A 27,663-nucleotide genomic window follows, 5' to 3' on the forward strand; every position below is an offset into this window, starting at 1 on the left:
CCACCTGAGGGCGGGGTGTCACTGGGGATATGAGATGTTATGCCGGCAACGCCCCGCCTACCACAACAGCCTACCCAGAGGAGGGCGGGGCTGATTTGTCTCGAGCACGCTGTTCCTGGCGATAACGCCCCGCCCACCCTATGAGCCTGAACAAGCAGAGGGCGTGGTTCGCTAGTTGTGATCCCGGCCGGCCCCGCCCAGTCCTGTAGTCCCGGGGGAGGGGAGGGTGTGGTCTGTGCGCTGGTTTATCAGGGTGAGGTGACCGGCAGTGCCCATAGTCCGCACCTCAGCTCTGCAGCCATGGCTTATCCAGGAGGCGGCTACTACCCGGCCCCAGGGGTGAGTGCACACACTGCGGTAACTCTGTGCGTTATGGCATGGACTCAGCCAACCTGTCAGGAAAGTGATGCAGAGGGCTGGGACATAAGGGGTTAACTGTGTGGGGGTCATTCTGCAGAGCCGGTGACTGGGGTGTATCAGTATGTCAGGGGTTAATTCTCTGTGCATTGCTATGGGATGGGATGTGCATTGGTTTTGCACGGAGTACTTTCTGCAGTCTGCACTGGGGGGCGCTCACACTGGTCTGTAGAGCTTGCACTTAGTGATGGGGACTGTATACTGGTCCCCTGCAAGAGGAGAGTAGTCGCCGACCGCCAGTGGCGTAACTTGTAGCAAAATCTGGGGCACAAAGATGTTTGCCCCCCCCTGGTGCTCCAGTAACTGCTACGCCTGCACAGTTGCACCCCCCATAGCTGCACCCCTGCTGACATCTGGGTACACCGACAAGGTCGCAGTAAGAGCCATTTAAAGGGGATGTTCAGAGCTGACGGTACAGAATATATTCCTTTAGTTACACCTTGTAGAAACTGTTTTTTGTGGTTGCATTAAAAAAAATCCGCACCCAGTAAAGGGGATTTCATCTGTATAAAGTTCACACTAGTATTGGCTGTCCGTTGTTCTGGTCCATCAGAGGACCATAACAATAGACAGGCAGACCACTATCCTGGCAGTGAGCTATGGCGTCGATTTCAGTATAAAAATGGCAGAAACCCAATGGACACATTATAGCCTATGATATCTGTGTTAGCGGACGGGGTCTCCATTGTTCAGGATCCGGAGGATGGAGAGTCCGGGGCAGCCGAGTCTCGTTCTCATTCACACATTGCAGAAAAAAACCCGCGTGCTAATGTTACCTGACCCTGTATAACCTTACATAGGCGTCCAATCATATGGGGGATGGAAATTGGGTTTGTAGGACCGGACACTCAATTCTGCACAGAGAATCCCCAGCAGTTTGCCCTATGACCCCATACACGTCCCTTGGAATGGCGAATCCTTACATATAGCCTTATACAGGCGGCGTAATAGGGTCCCTGTATCGGCCATATTGTCCCGGCCCTGTGGACAGAACTTGGGGCTACACAACCGCTTTGGTGATCAATGATCGCCATGTTGACCTGGGACCCCTCCCCTAAAGGAAAAATGCGTTGCGTCCTTGAGGGATTAATATCGCTTGTTGCTAGAAACCCTGTTTGCACGCTGTATACCGTGTAGGTGTATTTGCTGTTACTGGACTTTGAGTGCAGATGGGTTAGGCGACATTCCAAGGGTCTATTGTCAGTAAATTAGGCGTGACGATGGGAACACTTTATGGGGCCACATAAAAGCCCTAGAGGTGCGGCCTCCGATTACATTCACCCATCACGTCTATTCTTATAGATTGGCGCCCTGCTGTAGTGCCTGGCGCTGGTGCGGCCGGATCCGATGATGTCATCAGTAATGTGTAATCCCCTGCCAGTAGGCGTCATGCAGTGCACCACAAAGCCCCCTGTTTTATGGCCTCTACGTTTCTCTAGATAAGCACAGGACGGTTTTTACTGCCGGACTTTGACTTTGGGTAGGTCCTGACTTCACCAGTCAGTCGGGCAAAGTTGCACTTGTGTCTTGCCAAAATAAGCGGTGGGTCTGATCATCGTAAAGTAGGATTTTCCCCATTTTCCCGCAATAGGATTTGCTATGATTTTGGCCCATGAGTGGACCAATGGGCTACTTATATGGTGTGAGGGTACCCAAAGGCCAAAGTGACTTGCAAAGGTTGAGATTTGGAAGGGGATGACCAGTGCTGGTCCGCCATTAGGATATGGCTGGGGCATGCGGTCAACAATGCAGCCATGTAAATGAAAACCAGAGCGGGCACACGGGGGTATCGGAAATATCTAGAAAGTTCTGATACTTCTCCCTCAAAAAATGCAGCAAAATCTGCAAAAGGTGCACTTCCGCAAAGTGGGGCCTCAGCCTTATGGAGGTTTGTCTGACGGTTAACCCTGCCCGTTTCCAGCACCTTACATAGAGCTCCCCTTGCAAATGTCGGCCTCATTCATACGGCATTACCTGCCATTAGGAAGGAGTCACCAGGTAAAGCAGGGCGCCCCCATGTGGTGATGTTCTGCGCCTGCGACGCCCTCCATTAACTGCATCAGACATTAACCAATCTTGGCAATAAATATCCATCGAGGAACCACAGACCGAGCAAGTCCCAAAGTTCACGTGGTTATAAACTGTATTTTACGTGACCGGACCTTGACTACAGTGTTCGTGTTACCGCCGGCCATAAATGAGGGAACACCTTTACAGAGACCTCCCTCGTGCTATCTGATGTACCCTATCACCTAACAGCGGCCATAAATCGGGGAACACCCTAAAGGAGACCTTCCCTGTACCGTGAGATATGTATTATTACTTATGGGCCATAAATAGCAGATGACATTGCTGTGGAAAGTGCATTAAAGACTTAAAGGGGACCTGTTTCCTGGTATAGGCCACACCTTCATTGCTCCAAAGAGCTCATTTGCATATTGCCGGGATATCTCTGCCACGGAGACCGACTCACTTTGAGGGGCTGCGATGGGTTCCCTTTAATTTTGGCCAAAGATATTCTAGTCTAGTGATGTTGGGGGGTGTCAAGATTTTGTGAGTAGGACTTAGACTTAATGGTATACTAGCATGTACCCGCGACTTCGTCTGCGGGTTGGCGGTGGCGCTGAACCGCTTATATGTACGCACACGCGCTGGCGCTTCTGATTGGTGGTGCGCACGCGTGCGAACCCCTGCGCGCCCCCGCCTCCCATTGGCCCTCGCTGGGCACCGCGGTCTCTGTACCTACCTATACATCCCAACTTTCAAAGAGCCGAAAGAGGGAGAAAATATGCGCCGCGCGCGCCGCGGGAAACTTAACCCCGCCCACTTTTATGTTGATTCCGCCCATTCTCATGTTTTTTTTTTATGTGCCCCCACACGCCCCCCCCCTCTTCATCTGCCCCAGTGTCATGCCGTGCTCCCGCTTCATCTGCAGCAGTGTCATGCTGTTCTCCCCCCCCCTCATCTGCCCCAGTGTCATGCCATGCTCTCCCTTCATTTGCAGCAGTGTCATGCTTCTCCCCCCCTTCATCTGCCCCAGTGTCATGCCATTCTCCCCCCCTTCAACTTCCCCAGTGTCATGCTGTTCCCCCCCCTTCATCTGCCCCAGTGTCATGCCGTTCCCCCCCCTTCATCTGCCCCAGTGTCATGCCGTTCTCCCCCCCCCTTCATCTGCCCCAGTGTCATGCCGTTCTCCCCCCTTCATCTGCCCCAGTGTCATGCCGTTCTCCCCCCTTCATCTGCCCCAGTGTCATGCCGTTCCCCCCCTTCATCTGCCCCAGTGTCATGCCGTTCTCCCCCCCCCCCTTCATCTGCCCCAGTGTCATGCCGTTCTCCCCCCTTCATCTGCCCCAGTGTCATGCCGTTTTCCTCCCCTTCATCTGCCCCAGTGTCATGCCGTTGTCCTCCCCTTTCATCTGCAGTACTGTCATGCCATTCCCCCCCCCTTCATGTGCCCCAGTGTCATGCTGTTCTCCCTCCTGCTCTTTATCTGCCCCCAGTTTCATAGGCCCCTTACGTTATGTCCCCCTGGATGTGTAACACAAAGAAATAGTTGTACTCGCCTTCCCACACTCCCACGCCGCTCTCTCCGCTCATGACAGGCCGTACTAAGGCGCCGGAGTATCGTTTCACCGGTCGGGGGAGTACGAACCTCATGAGGTGGCTTATCATTCCTTCCGGCAAAATATCTAGGTGTGTGCGAAATCGCAGCCAAATCCCTACAGGCGTTTGGCTGTGATTGAGGAACAAACATCCAAACACACATACTTGCACATTTATAATATTAGCAGGATGTATCAGAAGAGGAACCTATAGATAATGGATAACCTATATAATGGTGACTGTAACAAGCGCAGGTCATAGGTCACGGATTAGGTAATGTTAGATAAGAAGAGACTTTGTATCTGTCTGTTATCAGTAAGTCTATTCAGGTTATGTATCATTATATATAATGGCCCGATAAGAAGTATAAACCTGATACATTGTATAAGGGAAGTAAAAGGAAGTCTAGTAGGATGGCACGGGTGAAGGAGAAACACAATAGAATGTAGAGGGGAGGGGCTGATTCTCCTCACAGCCTACACAAACATGTCTGCAAACTGTTGCTGTGTGCAAAAGACTCAACATTCTGCACATCTGACAATAAAGGAACAGTCTCCTGTGTACTTGTATCTCCTTCTGGATACTTGTGTGGATACAGATGAGATATTATTCACGGCAGCTTTCCTGACTGTGCACATAGATTTTTTTTCTCTGTGTTTTATCTGCTTGGTTGCCTGTATTTGCAGTCCAGTGTTGCTGGATCTTATGTTTGAACTTATATAGTAACTCCTGGCAGAACATTATTGGCAATAGATAGATACCTTCTAAGGATGCCGTCCCTGCAGCATGTGACTTGGCATGTCTATATATCATTCATGCACCAACCTGTGCTGCGTATACACATACCTCCCAACCGTCCCGATTTCCGTGGCACATTCACAAATTCGGTGTCCTGTCCCGTGCTCCTGCCTTGCCGCTGCGCTCCGGCTTCGGCGTGTGTAGGCGAGATGTGATGACGTCACATCGGGCCTACAACTATGTGAGTGGAGTGAGAGAGCGGCAGGGGAGCGTTGGAAAGTGAGTATAAATATTTGTTTGTGTTAAACATTGAGGGGAACGTAATGTAGGGGGCCTATGAAACTTGGGGCATATGAGGGGGGGAGAACGGCATGACACTGGGGCAGATGAAGGGGGGGAAGAAAACGGTATGACACTGGGGCAGATGAAGGGGGGAGAACGGCATGACACTGGGGCAGATGAAGGGGGGAGAACGGCATGACACTGGGGCAGATGAAGGGGGAGAGAACGGCATGACACTGGGGCAGATGAAGGGGGAGAGAACGGCATGACACTGGGGCAGATGAAGGGGGAGAGAACGGCATGACACTGGGGCAGATGAAGGGGGGAGAACGGCATGACACTGGGGCAGATGAAGGGGGAGGAGAACGGCATGACACTGGGGCAGATGAAGGGGGGGAGAACGGCATGACACTGGGGCAGATGAAGGGGGGAGACATGAATCTGGGGGAAGAGATGGGGGGACATTAAACTGGGGGCAGATAAAGGGGTTATATGAAACTGGGAGAGATGGAGGGGGGAATATAATTTACAGGTGACTGTAGGAGGATTATACTGTGTGGGGGCACATGAAAAATGAACGACAATGGGAGGAGTCAACATAAAAGTGGGCGGAGCTAAATTTGCCGCAGTGCGCCACATATTTTGTCCCTCTTTCGGCTCTTCAAAAGTTGGGAGGTATGTATACATATAAGGGAATGTGCCTGTGGTACAAGACTGTGCACCCATGCTATTAGAATAGACAATAGATACAGCATGGCCTTGAGCCCTTGATATTGGTACCAAATATCCCCCTGCCCTTATCTCACGGCCGCCATGAGTGGAGAGGAGGCTGTGCATACACAGCTCCACCCAATGACCAGGTCCAACCATTTTGTTTTGGTGCGGTTCCTAGAATGGGTCATACTGGTATTCTAGTGCAGCTCCATTTTAGCGAATGAGACTAAGCTGCAATACCACACATAACCAGTGGAGAGGTCTGGCGCTATTCCTAGAAGAAAGCAGAAGTGTTTTTGCTTAATTCAGATGTTTAGATTCTGTTTCTGTGTCAGAAAATCTGCCCTTATCTTTGTATGACGTAGGGTCTCGGCTCCTCCGACTATGTACAGACTAACTCTGGACACGGAAGCTTTTTCTGGTCTGACAATCCTTTTCTCGAGTCCTTTGTGAGCGGTGACTGACGCGTGATATCCCGTATCCACCCACAGGAAAGCCCTGCGTTATCGTATTAGTGTAACCCGCTACTCGCCCTCGCCCCACACCTGCCGTAGTAGGAGAATAATCTAGGAGACTATAGGGCGGATATATCTGAGCTAGAACATGTCAGGGCCGGACAATGGCAGGATGGAGATCCCTGGAATAAGAGATATATTGCACATGTTTTTAGGAATGTTTCCGTATCTTGTATGTGTAACGTCCTTGTTTTCTTTCCTCTCGCAGTACGGCGTTCCTCCAGGAGGATACCCGCAGCACGATCCCCTGTATGGCTACTTCTTAAATATTGCGGGCCAGGTAAGTTCCTACGATCAGCAGTTCCTTGTGTATCCTAAATGTCCGCTCATCTCCAGAATGAAGGATTTGATGTCCTGTCTCAACATGGCCGCCAGATCCAGGCAGAGAGTGACTGGAGAGGTGTCCGCACCTGAGCGCAGGCCTCTCCATCCACTTCTATGGAAGTCATGAGAACGGCCGAGCCTGCGTATTAATCTATGACCATTGTCCTTCCATTGCAGGATGGTCAGATAGATGCCGAGGAGCTGCAGAGATGTCTGACCCAATCCGGCATGACGGGTGGATATAAACGTAAGCGGCCAAGAAGATTAAATATAAATATATATATATATATATATATATATATATATATAATTTATTTTTTTATTTTTTTTTTTATTTAATTATTATGTTTTTTTTATTTATTTTTTTTTTGCATGACCCCTAACCTTTATGTAACATATAATATTCTGCAATTTTCTGTATTTTATACATTCGCCTTTTCTCCTGCTTTTCCTACAGCCTTCAGTCTGGATGCCTGCAGACTTATGATCGCCATGCTGGATGTATCCTATTGTAGTGCCGGGTTCTGGTGACCGCTGCGATATTTTCGAGATCTTTTCCCCTAGTTTTCCTCACCGCACCTTTTAATACTTGTGATGGACAGTAAGACTCTGTACAAGTCACTATGGATAGGTCTCAGGGACATGTGCTACAGTATAATGTGGAAAAAAACACAAATATATGTAGCTCAACCTCTTTGGAATGACAAAAGCAAATGAATGTTGTGGAGCAGAAGCATGTGGTTGCACCGAGGAGAATCTCCGGACTGTGTCACAGAGTGAAGATACGTATAAAAAAAACCGTACTCCAGCATACAGAAATATAAATAAAATGTAACTTTTACTTGGTGCAGTTAAAAACATGTCATGAACAAGGATCCGAGCATGTGCAAACAGGAAAAGCTGACGCGTTTCGGGAGCTGGTATGGCGTCCCTTAGTCATAGCTTCTATAACAACATATGGAAACTCTGCTAAATACTACTCATGATTAGGTTTCACAGGTTTGACTCGTATTAGACTAATTGCTCGAATCCAAAGAATGTGAACCGCGTCCTAACCTAACTTGTGAAGACAGAAAAGCTGAAAAGGTCTCAACGTAAACTGTATATGTGATAAGCTTTTCCTGTTTGCACATGCTCGGATCCTTGTTCATGACATGTTTTTAACTGCACCAAGTAAAAGTTACGCTGGGTTCACACCTGCGTTCTTCTTTCCGTTCTATGGTTTCCGTCTTCTGCATGCCAGAAGACGGAAACCATAGACCGGGTCCTGCCGTGAGCGGCGGTGAGCGTTTTAGGCTCTCCGCCGCGAAACCGGATTTTTTTTATCTGGACACAGAGTACTGCATGTCCGACTCTGTGTCCGGATTATAAAACCCGGTTTCGGGTACACATGCCCACAGGCCACAAGAAAATGGCCACTTGCCCAGTATGTAAGCTGCCATTTTCTTGTGGCCGCGGGCATGCGCAGTCTGCTCTGCCCGAGGCCTAGAAGTTTGACTCCAGCTCCGAAAGAGGACACGCAGAGAGGACGTTCCCGAAGAAGATGGTGGCGGCGCTGGAGAGTTCTCTGGCAGCATTGGGGACATCCCCATTGCTGTTTGAGCGCTGGGGCCCGCCCCCAGTGCTGTGAGAGAACTAATTTGCATACCAACGAAAACCGATATTTCTACTGAAAGGCGGCGCGGAGAAGACATCTAAAGGTAGGAGAAGAATAGTGTTTCTTAAAGCTATTCCTATGTGTGATCTACAAAAAATGTGAATCCCTTTAAAGGGATCTTACCACTAATGACACTATCTATGGCGTTGGATTACTGGGCTCTGATATCATTTTCTAGGACACCCATAGAAGTGTATTGAGTGGTGGCCAGTACTCTATTCTCGTAATTGGTGGGGGTCCCAGCAGTAATCAGGCCCACAACCATTAGACTCCTATCCCCTATTTACAAGATATACAGTACCCCATTTAAAGGGGTTTTAGGGTGACTTATGACAGTAATGTTATCAGACTTAATGGGATTGTCCAGGACTATTCTATTGATTGTTGTGGCCTCTTCATTACTTACCAAGCACAGCGCCATACATTACACAGTGGCTGTTCTTGGTATTGCAGCCCAGCTGCATTCATTTGAATGGGACTGAGCTTCAGCATGGCCACGTGACCAATGGATGTGATGTCACTGCCTGAGAAGAAGAGGAGGTAAAGCTCCTGATAATCCCTTTAAATAAGTGATGTAGTGCTGCAAGACTGTAATTTCCTTAATGTTGTCTTAAGAGGGACTTCACAGGCAAGATGGGCTTTAATGAGTTTAAGGAACTTGGGATGGCGTTAAATGCCTGGAAGCAGAACTTCATGACCTTTGATGCGAACAGGAGTGGGACCATTGATGGACCTGAGCTTCACCGTGCTTTGGGGACTATGGGTGAGTATAAGGGTATCTGTTGGGTGCAGAAAAACTGGATGTGTTAATCCACATTTGAAACCTGAAGATTTGAAAGGTAGGGGGTCCGAGTGCTGAGACCCCACTGTGATCATTGATATGAATGGGCAGAAGTGATTAGTTGAGTGCTAGGATTGGCTAAGAAGCAAGGAGGGGGATGGGGACATCATGAGATTGACTTCCACTTGACCAAAATTTGCAGTTATCACTTGAAAGGACAATGTGTAATACTTATTTCCCCCTGTGGAGGCACTGTAGGGAAATTGAACACCTACTTCCACTGATCACAGATCACAACTGATCGCTGAAGGTCCTTTCAAGGGACACTTTGCTAGAAAATAGAAAACGGGCACCCTTTTAAATGGGAAGTGGTCAAGCAACTTAATGATCTCCCGCAGATGGAGTGGTATGATCCCTACGTAGAGACCTTGGAGATGTGTGGGATAGGCCAGTTAGGTGGTCCAAACATAACCTACCCTCCTCACTCCGGTGCCCAATATACATTGCAGGATATCGTCTGAGCCCTCAAGCCCTGAACTTCATCAGCAGAAGATACAGCAACCATGGAAGGATAGCCTTTGATGATTACATTGCTTGTTGCGTGAGGCTCCGAGCGCTGACAGGTAAGTGCGGCCATATTAGAATAGGGGGCGCTGTTCTTTGGTTTCTTCCTTTCACACAATTCTCTTTCATTTTCCGCAGACGCTTTCAGAAGACGAGATTCCGCACAGCAGGGGATGGTGAACTTCATGTACGATGATGTGAGTAATGCCGTAGTGCAACGAAGCTGTAAGGGAGCAATGGAGGATCTTATTCTTAAACCTGTGGTGGTATATCGATGTACAGTGTGAATTGTGTTCTGATCTGAACTGTTTCATTGTAACTTTTTTTTGTTTTTCTTTCTCTCCGTAGTTCATACAAACTGTTATGATCATCTGAAAATGTGAAACTACTGGAAAGGGATCAATTACATTTTGCTTGGAACAACTTCATTTGACCACTCTACTAGTATAAATCTATAGAACAGCTTTATGTGTTTTGTAACCTATTTTTATGTACTTTAATAAATGCAAAATGTATAAAGGAAACAGAGTGTCAGGATTTGTCTTTAATGGGGTCAGTTTGATAACTGGATCTTATAGAGGACCTTTCAACACCTCCACCTACTCTAGTGCTTTCTCTGCTGATTCCGGTGCAGTTGGATTTTTTTCTGTAGCCCCCACCGTCCCTGAGCGATCTGTGATGTTAGTTTTGGTGTCTTGTATGTTAACTAGACTCCCTTATGTCAAGTGGGTGATATCCGCTAGGAACAGGCAAGGAGTGTGAGTCTGAGCTCTGACACTGTCCACCTTTGATAGGAGCTCTGAGTCACATCTCCTTGCCTGCTGTTGCTTGACACCACCCACTTGACATTAGGGAGTTTAGCTAGCATATAGACATCAAACTGACTCCACTGATTGCTCTATCCTATAATGTTATATATCACAGAGCTCAGCTTCTCTCCTCTATCATATAACCCTATATATCACAGAGCTCAGCTTCTCTCTTCTCTCATATAACCCTATATATCACACAGCTCAGCTTCTCTCCTCTATAACCCTATATATCACAGAGCTCAGCTTCTCTTCTCTATCATATAAACCTATATATCACACAGCTGAGCTTCTCTCCTCTATCCTATAACCCTATATATCACAGAGCTCAGCTTCTCTCCTCTATCATATAACCCTATATATCACAGAGCTCAGCTTCTCTCCTCTACAATCCTATATATCACAGAGCTCAGCTTCTCTCCTCTATCATATAAACCTATATATCACAGAGCTCAGCTTCTCTCCTCTATCATATAACCTATATATCACAGAGCTCAGCTTCTCTCCTCTATCATATAACCCTATATATCACAGAGCTCAGCTTCTCTCCTCTATCATATAACCCTATATATCACAGAGCTCAGCTTCTCTCCTCTATCCTATAATCCTATATATCACAGAGCTCAGCTTCTCTCCTCTATCATATAACCCTATATATCACAGAGCTCAGCTTCTCTCCTCTACAATCCTATATATCACAGAGCTCAGCTTCTCTCCTCTATCATATAACCTATATATCACAGAGCTCAGCTTCTCTTCTCTATCATATAACCCTATATATCACAGAGCTCAGCTTCTCTCCTCTATAATATAACCCTATATATCACAGAGCTCAGCTTCTCTCCTCTATCATATAACCTATATATCACAGAGCTCAGCTTCTCTCCTCTATCATATAACCTATATATCACAGAGCTCAGATTCTCTCCTCTATCCTATATATCACAGAGCTCAGCTTCTCTCCTCTACAATCCTATATATCACAGAGCTCAGCTTCTCTCCTCTACAATCCTATATATCACAGAGCTCAGCTTCTCTCCTCTATCATATAACCTATATATCACAGAGCTCAGCTTCTCTCCTCTATCATATAAACCTATATATCACAGAGCTCAGCTTCTCTCCTCTATCATATAACCCTATATATCACAGAGCTCAGCTTCTCTCCTCTACAATCCTATATATCACAGAGCTCAGCTTCTCTCCTCTATCATATAACCCTATATATCACAGAGCTCAGCTTCTCTCCTCTATAATATAACCCTATATATCACAGAGCTCCGCTTCTCTCCTCTATCCTATAATCCTATATATCACAGAGCTCAGCTTCTCTCCTCTATCCTATAATCCTATATATCACAGAGCTCAGCTTCTCTCCTCTATCCTATAATCCTATATATCACAGAGCTCAGCTTCTCTCCTCTACAATCCTATATATCACAGAGCTCAGCTGCTCTCCTCTATCATATAACCTATATATCACAGAGCTCAGCTTCTCTTCTCTATCATATAACCCTATATATCACAGAGCTCAGCTTCTCTCCTCTATCATATAACCTATATATCACAGAGCTCAGCTTCTCTTCTCTATCATATAACCCTATATATCACAGAGCTCAGATTCTCTCCTCTATCCTATATATCACAGAGCTCAGCTTCTCTCCTCTACAATCCTATATATCACAGAGCTCAGCTTCTCTTCTCTATCCTATAACCCTATATATCACAGAGCTCAGCTTCTCTCCTCTATCATATAACCCTATATATCACAGAGCTCAGCTTCTCTCCTCTACAATCCTATATATCACAGAGCTCAGCTTCTCTCCTCTATCATATAACCTATATATCACAGAGCTCAGCTTCTCTCCTCTATCATATAACCCTATATATCACAGAGCTCAGCTTCTCTCCTCTACAATCCTATATATCACAGAGCTCAGCTTCTCTCCTCTATCATATAACCTATATATCACAGAGCTCAGCTTCTCTTCTCTATCATATAACCCTATATATCACAGAGCTCAGATTCTCTCCTCTATCCTATATATCACAGAGCTCAGCTTCTCTCCTCTACAATCCTATATATCACACAGCTCAGCTTCTCTCCTCTATCCTATAACCCTATATATCACAGAGCTCAGCTTCTCTCCTCTATCATATAACCCTATATATCACAGAGCTCAGCTTCTCTCCTCTACAATCCTATATATCACAGAGCTCAGCTTCTCTCCTCTATCATATAACCTATATATCACAGAGCTCAGCTTCTCTCCTCTATCATATAACCCTATATATCACAGAGCTCAGCTTCTCTCCTCTATCCTATAATCCTATATATCACAGAGCTCAGCTTCTCTCCTCTATCCTATAATCCTATATATCACAGAGCTCAGCTTCTCTCCTCTATCATATAACCCTATATATCACAGAGCTCAGCTTCTCTCCTCTATCCTATAATCCTATATATCACAGAGCTCAGCTTCTCTCCTCTATCCTATAATCCTATATATCACAGAGCTCAGCTTCTCTCCTCTATCCTATAATCCTATATATCACAGAGCTCAGCTTCTCTCCTCTATCATATAACCCTATATATCACAGAGCTCAGCTTCTCTCCTCTACAATCCTATATATCACAGAGCTCAGCTTCTCTCCTCTATCATATAACCTATATATCACAGAGCTCAGCTTCTCTCCTCTATCATATAACCCTATATATCACAGAGCTCAGCTTCTCTCCTCTATCATATAACCCTATATATCACAGAGCTCAGCTTCTCTCCTCTATCCTATAACCCTATATATCACAGAGCTCAGCTTCTCTCCTCTATCATATAAACCTATATATCACAGAGCTCAGCTTCTCTCCTCTATCCTATAACCCTATATATCACAGAGCTCAGCTTCTCTCCTCTATCATATAAATCTATATATCACAGAGCCCAGCTTCTCTCCTCTATCATATAACCTATATATCACAGAGCTCAGCTTCTCTTCTCTATCATATAAACCTATATATCACAGAGCTCAGCTTCTCTTCTCTATCATATAACCCTATATATCACAGAGCTCAGCTTCTCTCCTCTATAATATAACCCTATATATCACAGAGCTCAGCTTCTCTCCTCTATCATATAACCTATATATCACAGAGCTCAGCTTCTCTCCTCTATCATATAACCCTATATATCACAGAGCTCCGCTTCTCTCCTCTATCCTATAATCCTATATATCACAGAGCTCAGCTTCTCTCCTCTATCCTATAATCCTATATATCACAGAGCTCAGCTTCTCTCCTCTATCCTATAATCCTATATATCACAGAGCTCAGCTTCTCTCCTCTACAATCCTATATATCACAGAGCTCAGCTTCTCTCCTCTATCATATAACCCTATATATCACAGAGCTCAGCTTCTCTCCTCTATCCTATAATCCTATATATCACAGAGCTCAGCTTCTCTCCTCTATCCTATAATCCTATATATCACAGAGCTCAGCTTCTCTCCTCTATCATATAACCCTATATATCACAGAGCTCAGCTTCTCTCCTCTATCCTATAATCCTATATATCACAGAGCTCAGCTTCTCTCCTCTATCATATAACCCTATATATCACAGAGCTCAGCTTCTCTCCTCTATCCTATAATCCTATATATCACAGAGCTCAGCTTCTCTCCTCTATCCTATAATCCTATATATCACAGAGCTCAGCTTCTCTCCTCTATCATATAACCCTATATATCACAGAGCTCAGCTTCTCTCCTCTACAATCCTATATATCACAGAGCTCAGCTTCTCTCCTCTATCATATAACCTATATATCACAGAGCTCAGCTTCTCTCCTCTATCATATAACCCTATATATCACAGAGCTCAGCTTCTCTCCTCTATCATATAACCCTATATATCACAGAGCTCAGCTTCTCTCCTCTATCCTATAACCCTATATATCACAGAGCTCAGCTTCTCTCCTCTATCATATAAACCTATATATCACAGAGCTCAGCTTCTCTCCTCTATCCTATAACCCTATATATCACAGAGCTCAGCTTCTCTCCTCTATCCTATAACCCTATATATCACAGAGCCCAGCTTCTCTCCTCTATCATATAACCTATATATCACAGAGCTCAGCTTCTCTTCTCTATCATATAACCTATATATCACAGAGCTCAGCTTCTCTTCTCTATCATATAACCCTATATATCACAGAGCTCAGATTCTCTCCTCTATCCTATATATCACAGAGCTCAGCTTCTCTCCTCTACAATCCTATATATCACAGAGCTCAGCTTCTCTCCTCTACAATCCTATATATCACAGAGCTCAGCTTCTCTGCTCTATCATATAACCTATATATCACAGAGCTCAGCTTCTCTCCTGTATCATATAACCCCCTATATCACAGAGCTCAGCTTCTCTCCTCTATCATATAACCCTATATATCACAGAGCTCAGCTTCTCTCCTCTACAATCCTATATATCACAGAGCTCAGCTTCTCTCCTCTATCATATAACCCTATATATCACAGAGCTCAGCTTCTCTCCTCTATCATATAACCTATATATCACAGAGCTCAGCTTCTCTTCTCTATCATATAACCTATATATCACAGAGCTCAGCTTCTCTTCTCTATCATATAACCCTATATATCACAGAGCTCAGCTTCTCTCCTCTACAATCCTATATATCACAGAGCTCAGCTTCTCTCCTCTATCATATAACCCTATATATCACAGAGCTCAGCTTCTCTCCTCTATCATATAACCTATATATCACAGAGCTCAGCTTCTCTTCTCTATCATATAACCTATATATCACAGAGCTCAGCTTCTCTTCTCTATCATATAACCCTATATATCACAGAGCTCAGATTCTCTCCTCTATCCTATATATCACAGAGCTCAGCTTCTCTCCTCTACAATCCTATATATCACAGAGCTCAGCTTCTCTCCTCTACAATCCTATATATCACAGAGCTCAGCTTCTCTCCTCTATCATATAACCTATATATCACAGAGCTCAGCTTCTCTTCTCTATCATATAAACCTATATATCACAGAGCTCAGCTTCTCTCCTCTATCATATAACCCTATATATCACAGAGCTCAGCTTCTCTCCTCTATCATATAACCCTATATATCACAGAGCTCAGCTTCTCTCCTCTATCATATAACCCTATATATCACAGAGCTCAGCTTCTCTCCTCTATCATATAACTCTATATATCACAGAGCTCAGCTTCTCTCCTCTATCATATAACCCTATATATCACAGAGCTCAGCTTCTCTCCTCTATCATATAAACCTATATATCACAGAGCTCAGCTTCTCTCCTCTATCATATAACCTATATATCACAGAGCTCAGCTTCTCTCCTCTATCATATAACCCTATATATCACAGAGCTCAGCTTCTCTCCTCTATCCTATAACCCTATATATCACAGAGCTCAGCTTCTCTCCTCTATCCTATAAACCTATATATCACAGAGCTCAGCTTCTCTCCCTCTATCATATAAACCTATATATCACAGAGCTCAGCTTCTCTCCTCTCTCATATAACCCTATATATCACACAGCTCAGCTTCTCTCCTCTACAATCCTATATATCACAGAGCTCAGCTTCTCTCCTCTATCCTATAATCCTATATATCACAGAGCTCAGCTTCTCTCTTCTATCATATAACCCTATATATCACAGAGCTCAGCTTCTCTCCTCTACAATCCTATATATCACAGAGCTCAGCTTCTCTCCTCTATCCTATAACCCTATATATCACAGAGCTCAGCTTCTCTCCTCTATCCTATAACCCTATATATCACAGAGCTCAGCTTCTCTCCTCTATCATATAACCCTATATATCACAGAGCTCAGCTTCTCTCCTCTATCATATAACCCTATATATCACAGAGCTCAGCTTCTCTCCTCTATCATATAACTCTATATATCACAGAGCTCAGCTTCTCTCCTCTATCATATAACCCTATATATCACAGAGCTCAGCTTCTCTCCTCTATCATATAAACCTATATATCACAGAGCTCAGCTTCTCTCCTCTATCATATAACCTATATATCACAGAGCTCAGCTTCTCTCCTCTATCATATAACCCTATATATCACAGAGCTCAGCTTCTCTCCTCTATCCTATAACCCTATATATCACAGAGCTCAGCTTCTCTCCTCTATCCTATAAACCTATATATCACAGAGCTCAGCTTCTCTCCCTCTATCATATAAACCTATATATCACAGAGCTCAGCTTCTCTCCTCTCTCATATAACCCTATATATCACACAGCTCAGCTTCTCTCCTCTACAATCCTATATATCACAGAGCTCAGCTTCTCTCCTCTATCCTATAATCCTATATATCACAGAGCTCAGCTTCTCTCTTCTATCATATAACCCTATATATCACAGAGCTCAGCTTCTCTCCTCTACAATCCTATATATCACAGAGCTCAGCTTCTCTCCTCTATCCTATAACCCTATATATCACAGAGCTCAGCTTCTCTCCTCTATCCTATAACCCTATATATCACAGAGCTCAGCTTCTCTCCTCTATCATATAACCCTATATATCACAGAGCTCAGCTTCTCTCCTCTATCATATAACCCTATATATCACAGAGCTCAGCTTCTCTCCTCTATCATATAACCCTATGTATCACAGAGCTCAGCTTCTCTCCTCTACAATCCTATATATCACAGAGCTCAGCTTCTCTCCTCTATCATATAACCCTATATATCACAGAGCTCAGCTTCTCTCCTCTATCATATAACCCTATATATCACAGAGCTCAGCTTCTCTCCTCTACAATCCTATATATCACAGAGCTCAGCTTCTCTCCTCTATCATATAAACCTATATATCACAGAGCTCAGCTTCTCTCCTCTATCATATAACCTATATATCACAGAGCTCAGCTTCTCTCCTCTATCATATAACCCTATATATCACAGAGCTCAGCTTCTCTCCTCTATCCTATAACCCTATATATCACAGAGCTCAGCTTCTCTCCTCTATCATATAAACCTATATATCACAGAGCTCAGCTTCTCTCCTCTACAATCCTATATATCACAGAGCTCAGCTTCTCTCCTCTATCATATAAACCTATATATCACAGAGCTCAGCTTCTCTCCTCTATTATATAACCTATATATCACAGAGCTCAGCTTCTCTCCTCTACAATCCTATATATCACAGAGCTCAGCTTCTCTCCTCTATCCTATAATCCTATATATCACAGAGCTCAGCTTCTCTCTTCTATCATATAACCCTATATATCACAGAGCTCAGCTTCTCTCCTCTACAATCCTATATATCACAGAGCTCAGCTTCTCTCCTCTATCATATAACCCTATATATCACAGAGCTCAGCTTCTATCCTATAACCCTATATATCACAGAGCTCAGCTTCTCTCCTCTATCATATAACTCTATATATCACAGAGCTCAGCTTCTCTCCTCTATCATATAACCCTATATATCACAGAGCTCAGCTTCTCTCCTGATTTTAGATGGAGCAGTATAAATCAGCTAACAGACTTCATTTGAGTACTGATATATATAAGTTAAGGATTAGCATTATAGAGATCTGTGTACAAATGGTCTTAGGGTAATAGTAATATTAAAAACTATAACTTGCAGTTTTTAGATTTACCACTAGAGGGCATGTAAGGCTAGATTGAGATTGTTACAGATTGTCATTCTGCGTCTGCACAAATGTGGATTTGGAGTTATGTGCAGATTTAAAGGGGCTCTATCAGCAAAATCATGCTTTTAAAAAGGTTATTCAGGCACCGCTAAAGTTATATTAAACTACACCCCCCCCCCCCCCCCGTTTTGAAATAAAACCCTAAAAAAGAATATGATCTACTTACGCATCATGCACGCTGGGTGGGCATTCAGGGTGTGTCTTCTTCTTCTTCCCCGCCTCCTCTTCCTCCGATGTCCTCCGGTCCCGTCCTCCTCCGGCACTCGTGAACTGACACTGATATAAAAAAAATGACCTGGGCACATGCGCTGTAGCATGCGGCTTCTAGTACGGCTACTGCGCAGGCGCCCAGGCCATTTTTTTTTTTTTATCAATGTCAGTTACCGAGCGCCGGAGGAAGACGGGACCGGAGGACATCGGAGGAAGAAGAGGCGGGGATGAAGAAGACGGCGCACCCTGAATGCCAGCCCAGCGTGCACGATGCATAAGTAGATCATATTCTTCTTTAGGGTATTATTTTAAAACTGGGGGGTAGTTTAATATAACTTTACCGGTGCCTGAATAGCCTTTTTAAAGGCTATTCACGCATATGTGGGGCTCGATCAGCATGATTTTGCTGATAGAGCCCCTTTAAGACTCCTTTATATTTCTGAGTAGTTCTATTCCGGAGAGAGTAAACAGTAATTGTAATATTGTATATAGCCTATGTCTATAGCAGCGGGAAATCTGGTTCCATGCACAGGACATAGCCGGTCCACAAAACATTTTTGTCAAATTAGCTTGTTGGAGCAATTTTAGTTGTCATTGTTCCAAAGTAAGTGTCAAGTGTATTGTTGCTCCAAATAGCTCATTTGCATATTGACAAAAACAACAATATATCAACAACCAAAGCAGTGATTCACAAAGGGAAAGTACTGTATGATTCAGATGTCCCAAACCCATCTATCTGCAGGGCTGGGGTGATATGCTGGTTCTGGTGACACTAACCTATCTATCTGCAGGTTTGGGGTGATATGCTGGGTCTGGTGACAATAACCTATCTATCTGCAGGGCTGGGGTGATATGCTGGGTCTGGTGACAGTAACCTATCTATCTGCAGGGCTGGGGTGATATGCTGGTTCTGGTGACACTAACCTATCTATCTGCAGGGCTGGGGTGATATGCTGAGTCTGGTGACACTAACCTATCTATCTGCAGGGCTGGGGTGATATGCTGGGTCTGGTGACAGTAACCTATCTATCTGCAGGGCTGGGGTGATATGCTGGGTCTGGTGACACTAACCTATCTATCTGCAGGGCTGGGGTGATATGCTGAGTCTGGTGACACTAACCTATCTATCTGCAGGGCTGGGTGCTGGTTCTGGTGACAGTAACCTATCTATCTGCAGGGCTGGGGTGATATACTGGTTCTGGTGACACTAACCTATCTATCTGCAGGGCCTGTATTGGAGTGGTTTTAGTCCTTTGGGATTTCAGGGAGGCCATACAATCTCTATTTGTGGATATAATGAGTATAGAAACTCAAATTATTTTCGTCTATGAGTCTTACGACCGGGCCGCTGTATAAGCGGCTCGGGGTTTGACTGAGCGCGTTTTCGCGCATGCGCCCTTCCCCCCTCCCTTCCGCTGCCCCTCCCGGCGTTCTGACGTTCGCCGTGATGACGCGGTCGGGCGGGGCCACGCTCCGTCCCCTTTATATTCTTCGGCGCTGGGCGGGGACTTCCTTTCGGATCCCCGCCAGCGTCGAAGAAAGAAGATTTGCGGCGAGATGTCCGAAGACACCCAGCGCCAGCAGCTCTTGGAGCTGCTGCACCGCAAGGTGAGTGAGGAAGGGACTGTCTGGCTGGCGTCCCTGCTCAATACGAGCGGGGCGTCAGGCCAGGCCTCAGCCTCCTCAGAGCCGGGTCGGGCGGCCTCTGCCCGCCCTAGCAGGGCGGCGAGGCCTCCCGACCGGCTTTCACCTAGTCCGGCCCCCAGTGTGCGGAGCAGAGTTCCGGCACGGGGGGCCGCAGCAGCCGCTTCTCGCGCCGCCCGGGCTCCTGCACGTTCCGGGCGGCGTGCTACTAGTGTGGGAGGCAGTGCGGCTGCCGGGTCCCGGCGCCGGCCTGCTCGCTCTGCGGCTGCCACTCATGCTGTGGGGGTTCTAGCCCCTCCCCCCTCAGCTGAGCCTGTTAATGTGGATGGGTCCTTTAGCGTGGCTGGGCCCAGTGCTTCTGTGGCTCTGGCCCAGCCTGCAGCCTCTGCCCCCAATGTGACTTCCCCTGTGGAGCCCATGCCACCGCCGCCTCCGCCTCCTGGCAGGTTGGCTAGGTGGTTTGGGCGCAGTGCAGCCCCTCCAGTGTTGGCCGGTGGCGTAGAGGCCCCGGCCCCTCTCTCTGAGACACTAGTCACGGCCCCTTCTGATGCGGCGGGCCCCCCTCCCATAGACCCCCCGGCTCCATTGTCGCCGGTTCTTTTTCAGGGTAGTGATGAGGAGTTTTTTGATACCGAGTATGTCCCAGGTACTCCTCATTTCCCGCGCCATTCCCTTTCCAGCCAATTTCGGGAGTCCAGTTCCCGTTCGTATCGCGGTTCCTGGGTGGATTATAGGTCTTCGAGGATCCGGGATCGCTCCCCGCGTTCGCGTAGCTCCTCCCGCTCGCGCCGCAGGCGTAGTCGGCGGGATTCGCGGGGTCATCGGCGTAGAAGTAGGCGGTCTAGGGGTCACGATTACGATCGCTCTGTGTCGCGCTCGTCGTCGTCCTCCCGGGGTTCCCATCACTCGCGTCGCTCGAGGTATAGCAGGAGTTCCCGGAGGCGGAGTGGGAGAAGGGAATCTGTGTCTGCCCAGGGCGCTCCGGCCGTGCCTGCAGTAGCAGCTCCAGCTCCAGCTCCAGTACCAGCTCCGCAGCCTCCACCCCTGGCCGTGTCGGTACAGCCGCCCGCGTTACCATCCGGTGAGTTGGCCTGTTTGCAGGCCTGGTCTTCCCAGTCGCCAGGTCCGAGTGGCGACATGCTTGATGTTTTGAAGTCCATGGTTTCGCAGCTGGAGGGTAGGACTCCTTCTCTGGTTTCTCCAGGAGCGGTTTTGCCGCGGCCTGAGCCGGTTGCTCCTCCCTCTGGCCTGCGTTTCAGGGACACTTATTTCTGTGGGGTTGCTCCTCTTGGCACGCATGTGCCTCTGGAGCTGAGAGAAAAAATCATCAGTGGGGAATATATTGATATATGGTCATTGTTATCCCCTGATCATGTTACGGTTGATAAAGAACGGGGTTTTGGCAGAGGTGACGATAAGAAGCCTAAAGTGGCTAAAACCTTTGCCAATTGGTTGCAAGCCTTTTCCACCTTTGCTTGTATTCTTTGTCAGTCTGGTTCAGTTGTTGCAGCGGAACTGTTTATTTACCTTGACATTATTTTTTCCGCTCATAAGTTGTATGGTGGCTCCGCTTGGTGGAAGTACAACGAGGAATTCCGGCGGCGGCTTGCGCTGCAGCCGGAAGTCGGTTGGGCTTCTAAGGCGACGGACATATGGATTCAACTAATGTTGACGCCAAAACCCGCAGCTCCCCCCTTTCCATCTGGGGCCGCCGGGGGGGCTTCCGCCTCCTCAGCGGCCTCTCGCAGGCCAGGTGCCTGCTGGATGTTCAATGAGGGGCACTGCCGGTTTTTTGCGTCATGCCGGTTTAAACATGAATGCTCCATATGTGGCGGCGCCCACGCAGCCCTTCGTTGCGCCAAGCGGGGAAAGCCTGCCAAGGCCGGCTCGGGTAAACCCGAGGACCCCGGTGAGCGCCTTAAAGATGCGCCCTTGGCTAGACCGGTACCCCAGGAAGGAGGAGGCAGGCCTGCTCCTTGATGGGTTCACTACAGGTTTTTACATACCTCATGTTTCTTGTTCTAATGTTCTTTTAGTTGATAACCTGCGTTCAGTTCAGAAAGATGTTCATGTTGCTCAGGAGAAGATTTCCAAGGAGGTTGAGCTGGGTCGCATGGCTGGCCCCTTTTCTGAGCCTCCCTTTCCAAATTTTAGGGTGTCTCCTTTGGGCTTGGTCCCCAAAAAGGAGGCGGGAAAGTATCGTTTGATCCACCATCTTTCTTTCCCCCCCGGGGAGTCGGTGAATGACGGCATACCGAAGGAAGAGTCAGCGGTGTCCTATGTGTCCTTTGATAGAACCGTCTCGCTGGTGGTGAAAGCCGGTCGGGGTGCGCTCTTGGCGAAATCTGACATCGAGGCTGCCTTCCGTCTGTTGCCGGTACATCCCGATTGTTACCATCTGTTGGGTTGTCAGTTTGGTGGATTCTTTTATTATGATATGTGTTTACCCATGGGGTGCTCGATTTCCTGCCGTTACTTTGAAATGTTTAGTACTTTTTTGGAATGGGTTGTTCGTCAGGAATCGGGCTCTTCATCGGTTCTGCATTATTTGGACGATTTTTTGTTTGTAGGTCCGGCTGGTTCTCCTACTTGTCAGTATTTGTTTGATACTTTTCGTTATTTTGCTGCCTATTTTGGCGTTCCGTTGGCCGGTGACAAGACTGAGGGTCCGGTGACGTCTCTCTCCTTTTTGGGTATCGGAATTGACACAGAGCGTATGCTCCTTCATCTCCCGCAGGACAAGTTGTCCCGGCTTTGTGCGGATGTGGACTTCTGCCTTAGTTCTCGCAAAGTTCCGTTGTCTCGTTTGCAGTCTCTGCTGGGTCAACTGACTTTTGCGTGTCGTATTTTTCCAATGGGGCGGGTTTTCTCCCGCCGCTTGGCTATGGCTACTTCTGGGGTCCCCCTTCCGCACCACTATGTCCGGATTACGAAAGTCTTGCGGGATGATTTGAAGGTTTGGAAATCCTTTCTTTTGGATTACTCTGGTCTTTCCTGTTTCCCAGAGGGTGAGTTGACCAATTCCGACCTTCAGCTTTTCACTGACGCCTCGTGGGGTTCTGTTGGCTATGGGGCGGTTTTTGGCGCCCATTGGTCCTTTTCGGCGTGGCCTCCGGTTTGGTCGTCCCTTGGCCTTACCCGCAATTTGACGTTATTGGAGTTGTTCCCCATTGTGGTCGCCCTTGAATTATGGGGTCCCGCCATGGCGAACAAACGCATTTTATTTTGGTGAGACAACGAGAGCGCTGTGTCGGCAATTAATAGCCTTTCCTCTAGTTCTTTGCCGGTCTTAGCTTTGTTACGGCGTTTAGTCCTCAGATGTTTGCAGTATAATGTCGTTTTCAAGGCTAGGCATGTCCCCGGTGTTGTTAACACACTTGCTGACTCTCTTTCTCGTTTGCAGTTGGGTCGCTTCAGAGACTTACACCCGGAGGCGGATTTGGAGGGCTTCTCGTGCCCCCCCTTACTATGGGACGTGGTCCTTCACCCCTGACTCAATTGATGAGGGATTCGGTCACGCCGGCTACATGGACAGCTCACGGTAAGGCGTGGTGTGAATGGTTGTCTTTTGCTTCTCCTGACCGCTTACTTGATGTGGAGTGTTGCCGCGAGCTTACCTACGCTTTCTTGTCTCGTTTGCGTTCTGATGGGGTCACGGCAGCCACGGCGGCTCGGCGTATGTCCGGGGTTGCCTTTGGTTTGAAGCTGCTGGGTCTCCCCGACGTGACGAAAGAATTTTCCTTTCAGCTTGTTTTGCGGGGTTGGAAGAAGGCGCCGCGACCGGTTGATTGTCGCAGGCCGGTCTCCTTTTTTCTGCTGCGGCGTCTGGTTGATGCTGCTTCGTCGGTTTGTTCGTCTTCCTTTGAGGCCGTTTTGCTTAGTTGTTCTTTTTGCCTTGCATTTTTTGGTGCGCTTCGCGTGGGTGAGTTGGTAGCCCTGTCGCGTTTAGTACAGGGTGGTTTGGCGAGTGATGATGTGGTCATTCTACAGGATTCCCTTCGGGTCCGTGTGAAGCGCTCCAAGACTGACGTGTACGGGCAGGGTACGTGGTTGTCTATATCGCGTATAGACGGCCCCCTGTGCCCGGTGGCGGTGGTGCGGCAATTTGTGGCCGTCCGCCCGCCTTCCCCGCAGTTTTTAGTTCATAGGGACTGTCACGGAGCAAAGGTATACGTCTTCCTCCGGAAGGTCTTTTGAATCAACACGGACGCAAGAGGTCGGGAGACAACAGCAATTTATTGTAATCCACAAAGTTAGAAGCCGGCGGCGGTCACATCAACCGTAATAACAATAAGTCCACAGAAGTCACAATCCAATGATAGCTTTGGTTCCTTGGTCCTGTAACTAAATCCTGGCTCTCTACAGAGCTGTGCACAGGCCGGCTAACACATACTAACTGCAAGCTACAACTATATACTAAACTGTTACTTCCTCTATCTGTGGGTGGGAAGGGCTGAGTCACAGATCCTTCCCCCCTCACCTATACCAAGGAGAGCAGACTCCCTGTCTCTTTTGAACAATGCACAGTCCAACATCTTCTTGGAGACACTGATCAGATTATCTCCACCCATTGTCCTCACTGGTCCTCACTAGTTAGAGGGATTTGCATACAATGTGCTAACACACTAGACCCGAATCAGCCAACTACACACTGATGTTTACAACAGGTTAGAGAATACATTCCACATGAAATATATATTACACATTGCCTATAGTATAGACTCTAACCATCCCGTGACAACCCCTCCCCCTCTCAAAACATGTGCATGACACAATTGGCCTACACAGGTAAATTGGGGAATGCACATCAGTCTCTATAGCTCATATGTCCTCCTGCCGGGATAACCCATCTGTGTTCTGGTGTTGGTTCCCTCGGCGGTGCTGAATGGTAAAGTTGTAGGGTTGAAGGGCTGGCATCTGTCAGAAAATCCGGTGGATCCATGCTGGCTTCTCCCTGAGCTTGGCTTCGGGTCACTGCTCCCACAAAGTGGCACTGTAGATTTCCAACATCGTTGCCTAACAGAACATCGGCCGGCAGCCCGCTCATCACACCAATTGTGCATCGTTTTGGTCCATAACCATAGTCGAGTTCCACGGTAGCTTTAGGAATACGTCTTTGAGTACCCCCTGCCAACTTGATAGAAATGCCAGGGCCCTCCTCTAGGGCCTCGGGTCGCACAACTCGGGGGTCCGCTACCGTTAGGAAAGCTCCCGAGTCCCTGAATCCAACAACTGTTCGGCCATCCAGTAGGACCTCCTGCAAGTGCTTCCTCTGAAGGTTTGCGGGATGTGTGGCGGAAGGCTGAATCCCATAGACCCCTGGAGGTGGAACAGATGGGTCATTCATGGAGTCATCTGGAAATGGGGCCAAACTTTCTGTCCTAGGGGTGGTTCCCAGGTAGTGAATAGGCCGAGATGCCACGGTGGCCCGTGCCCCCATGTTAACAGGGCAACTAGCTTGCAAATGTCCAGGCTGCCCGCAACCAAAACATCTGCGCTCTAGCATTCTTCCAGTAGGTCGTTGTCTAGGGACAGGGTTGTTCATAGCTGGAGGCCAATGGGCTGGGGCAAGGGTAGAGGGGGAATTGTAATCCTGAGGCCGGGCACGAAAGGTGGGTGGCTGGCTGAAGGGTGTCTGGCGGACTGTGGTAGTTTTCCGCTCCTCTGCAAACAACCTCTTCCACTGCGGCTTGATGGTCAGGCCCTCATCTGCAAGAGAAGCAGCTTGCTCAACTGTGGCTGGGTTCCGTTCCAGCACCCACTCACGGATCTCAGCGGGCCACTGGGAAAAGAACTGTTCCTTAAGTATGACTTGGAGGATCTTATCGACTGTGACAGCCTCCTCTCCTTCTAGCCAGCGCTTGCATGCTTGCTTCAACTTGTGGGCGAACATGTGGAAGGAGCTTCCCCCATTGTAAGACAAAGAGCGGAACTGAACTCGGTAGGTCTCTGGAGTGACTGCATAATACTTCTGCACCGCTCTTTTAATGGCCTCATAGTCCCGCTGATCACTAGGGTCCATGGCTCTGAGAGCTTCCGCAGCCCCATCTCGTAGGTGCCCCACCAGATACCGGACCCAATCCTTCTCTGGGACTTCCATCAGGCGGCACTGGTGTTCGAAGTCCTGAAAATATCCATCAACATCCCCAGCCACTTCATCAAAGGTCTTGAAGTGTTTATGGGAGACATATGGTGGTTCTCTCACTGTTGGGCTGGGGGTCGACGTTTGATTATAATTCCGTGCAGTTATCTCAGCCATTCGCATTTCATGCGCCATTCTTTCCTTTTCATACGCCATTCTCTGTTCCTCCTTCTCCGTTTCCTGAGCCCTCTGTAATGCTCTACTCCTTTGCTCTGCAGTTGCTCCTAGCCCCAGCACTGCCAATTCCTCCTCATACAAAACAACCCATCTGCTCTTTTGGGTCTGTACCTGCCACTCCCGTATCTCTCCAGTCTCCTGGGGGCAGCCCTCCTCATGGTCGCTTTGCAGGGTCATCTCCTCCAGTGCCTCGATCAGTTGCTCTTTCGTTCTTCCCTGGTAACTCAGGTTTAGTTCCCGGGCTCTTACTTGTAGACTTGCCATAGTCCAGTTCCTGTATTCTGAGGTTGTGGCTCCATTAATCGCTGGGCTGCTGTAGTCCATCTCGCTGTCCGCTGTTGATCCCACCGCTGCCAACCAGTTGTCACGGAGCAAAGGTATACGTCTTCCTCCGGAAGGTCTTTTGAATCAACACGGACGCAAGAGGTCGGGAGACAACAGCAATTTATTGTAATCCACAAAGTTAGAAGCCGGCGGCGGTCACATCAACCGTAATAACAATAAGTCCACAGAAGTCACAATCCAATGATAGCTTTGGTTCCTTGGTCCTGTAACTAAATCCTGGCTCTCTACAGAGCTGTGCACAGGCCGGCTAACACATACTAACTGCAAGCTACAACTATATACTAAACTGTTACTTCCTCTATCTGTGGGTGGGAAGGGCTGAGTCACAGATCCTTCCCCCCTCACCTATACCAAGGAGAGCAGACTCCCTGTCTCTTTTGAACAATGCACAGTCCAACATCTTCTTGGAGACACTGATCAGATTATCTCCACCCATTGTCCTCACTGGTCCTCACTAGTTAGAGGGATTTGCATACAATGTGCTAACACACTAGACCCGAATCAGCCAACTACACACTGATGTTTACAACAGGTTAGAGAATACATTCCACATGAAATATATATTACACATTGCCTATAGTATAGACTCTAACCATCCCGTGACAGGGACGGTTCCTTTTTCACGCGTTTCCAATTCGAATCTTTGTTTAAGCGATGCCTGTCGTCCGCGGGGGTTTCCCCGGCGGATTTCGGGACTCATTCCTTCCGCATTGGTGCTGCTACTGCGGCAGATGCGGCTGGTCTCACGGAAGAAGAAGTAAAGCGCATTGGCAGATGGCGCTCTAATTGTTACCGTCGGTATGTACGCCCGGGTTTGCTTACCGTGTAGTTTTTTTTTTTTTTTTGCTTATTTCCTGCTTTTAGCTTCATTGCGGTTTTCATAAAAAAAAAAAAAAAAAAAAGTTATTTGTATTTCACCTTCCTAATTTCTTCTGTTTATTTCTTTAGATACTTATCCTATCGTTTGGATTCTGGGCCATTCGTATGTTTACTGGGCAGCGCGACGTGCTGCTG

General features: G+C 47.3%; 1 protein-coding gene across 1 annotated transcript; it reads left to right on the forward strand.

The window, feature by feature from the left end:
* Window positions 1-240: 240 nt before the first annotated feature.
* SRI (sorcin) lies at window positions 241-10,087 on the forward strand. The gene is made up of 8 exons (XM_075269873.1): window positions 241-339; window positions 6,478-6,549; window positions 6,771-6,840; window positions 7,051-7,094; window positions 8,866-9,013; window positions 9,541-9,654; window positions 9,734-9,792; window positions 9,944-10,087. Exons 1-8 carry the CDS (start codon window positions 301-303, stop codon window positions 9,968-9,970), a joined length of 573 nt encoding a protein of 190 aa, XP_075125974.1. The 5' UTR covers window positions 241-300; the 3' UTR covers window positions 9,971-10,087.
* The last annotated feature ends 17,576 nt before the right edge of the window (window positions 10,088-27,663 follow it).

This window comes from Leptodactylus fuscus, chromosome 4, assembly GCF_031893055.1.
Source record: "Leptodactylus fuscus isolate aLepFus1 chromosome 4, aLepFus1.hap2, whole genome shotgun sequence".
In the NCBI taxonomy this organism is placed as follows: domain Eukaryota; kingdom Metazoa; phylum Chordata; class Amphibia; order Anura; family Leptodactylidae; genus Leptodactylus; species Leptodactylus fuscus.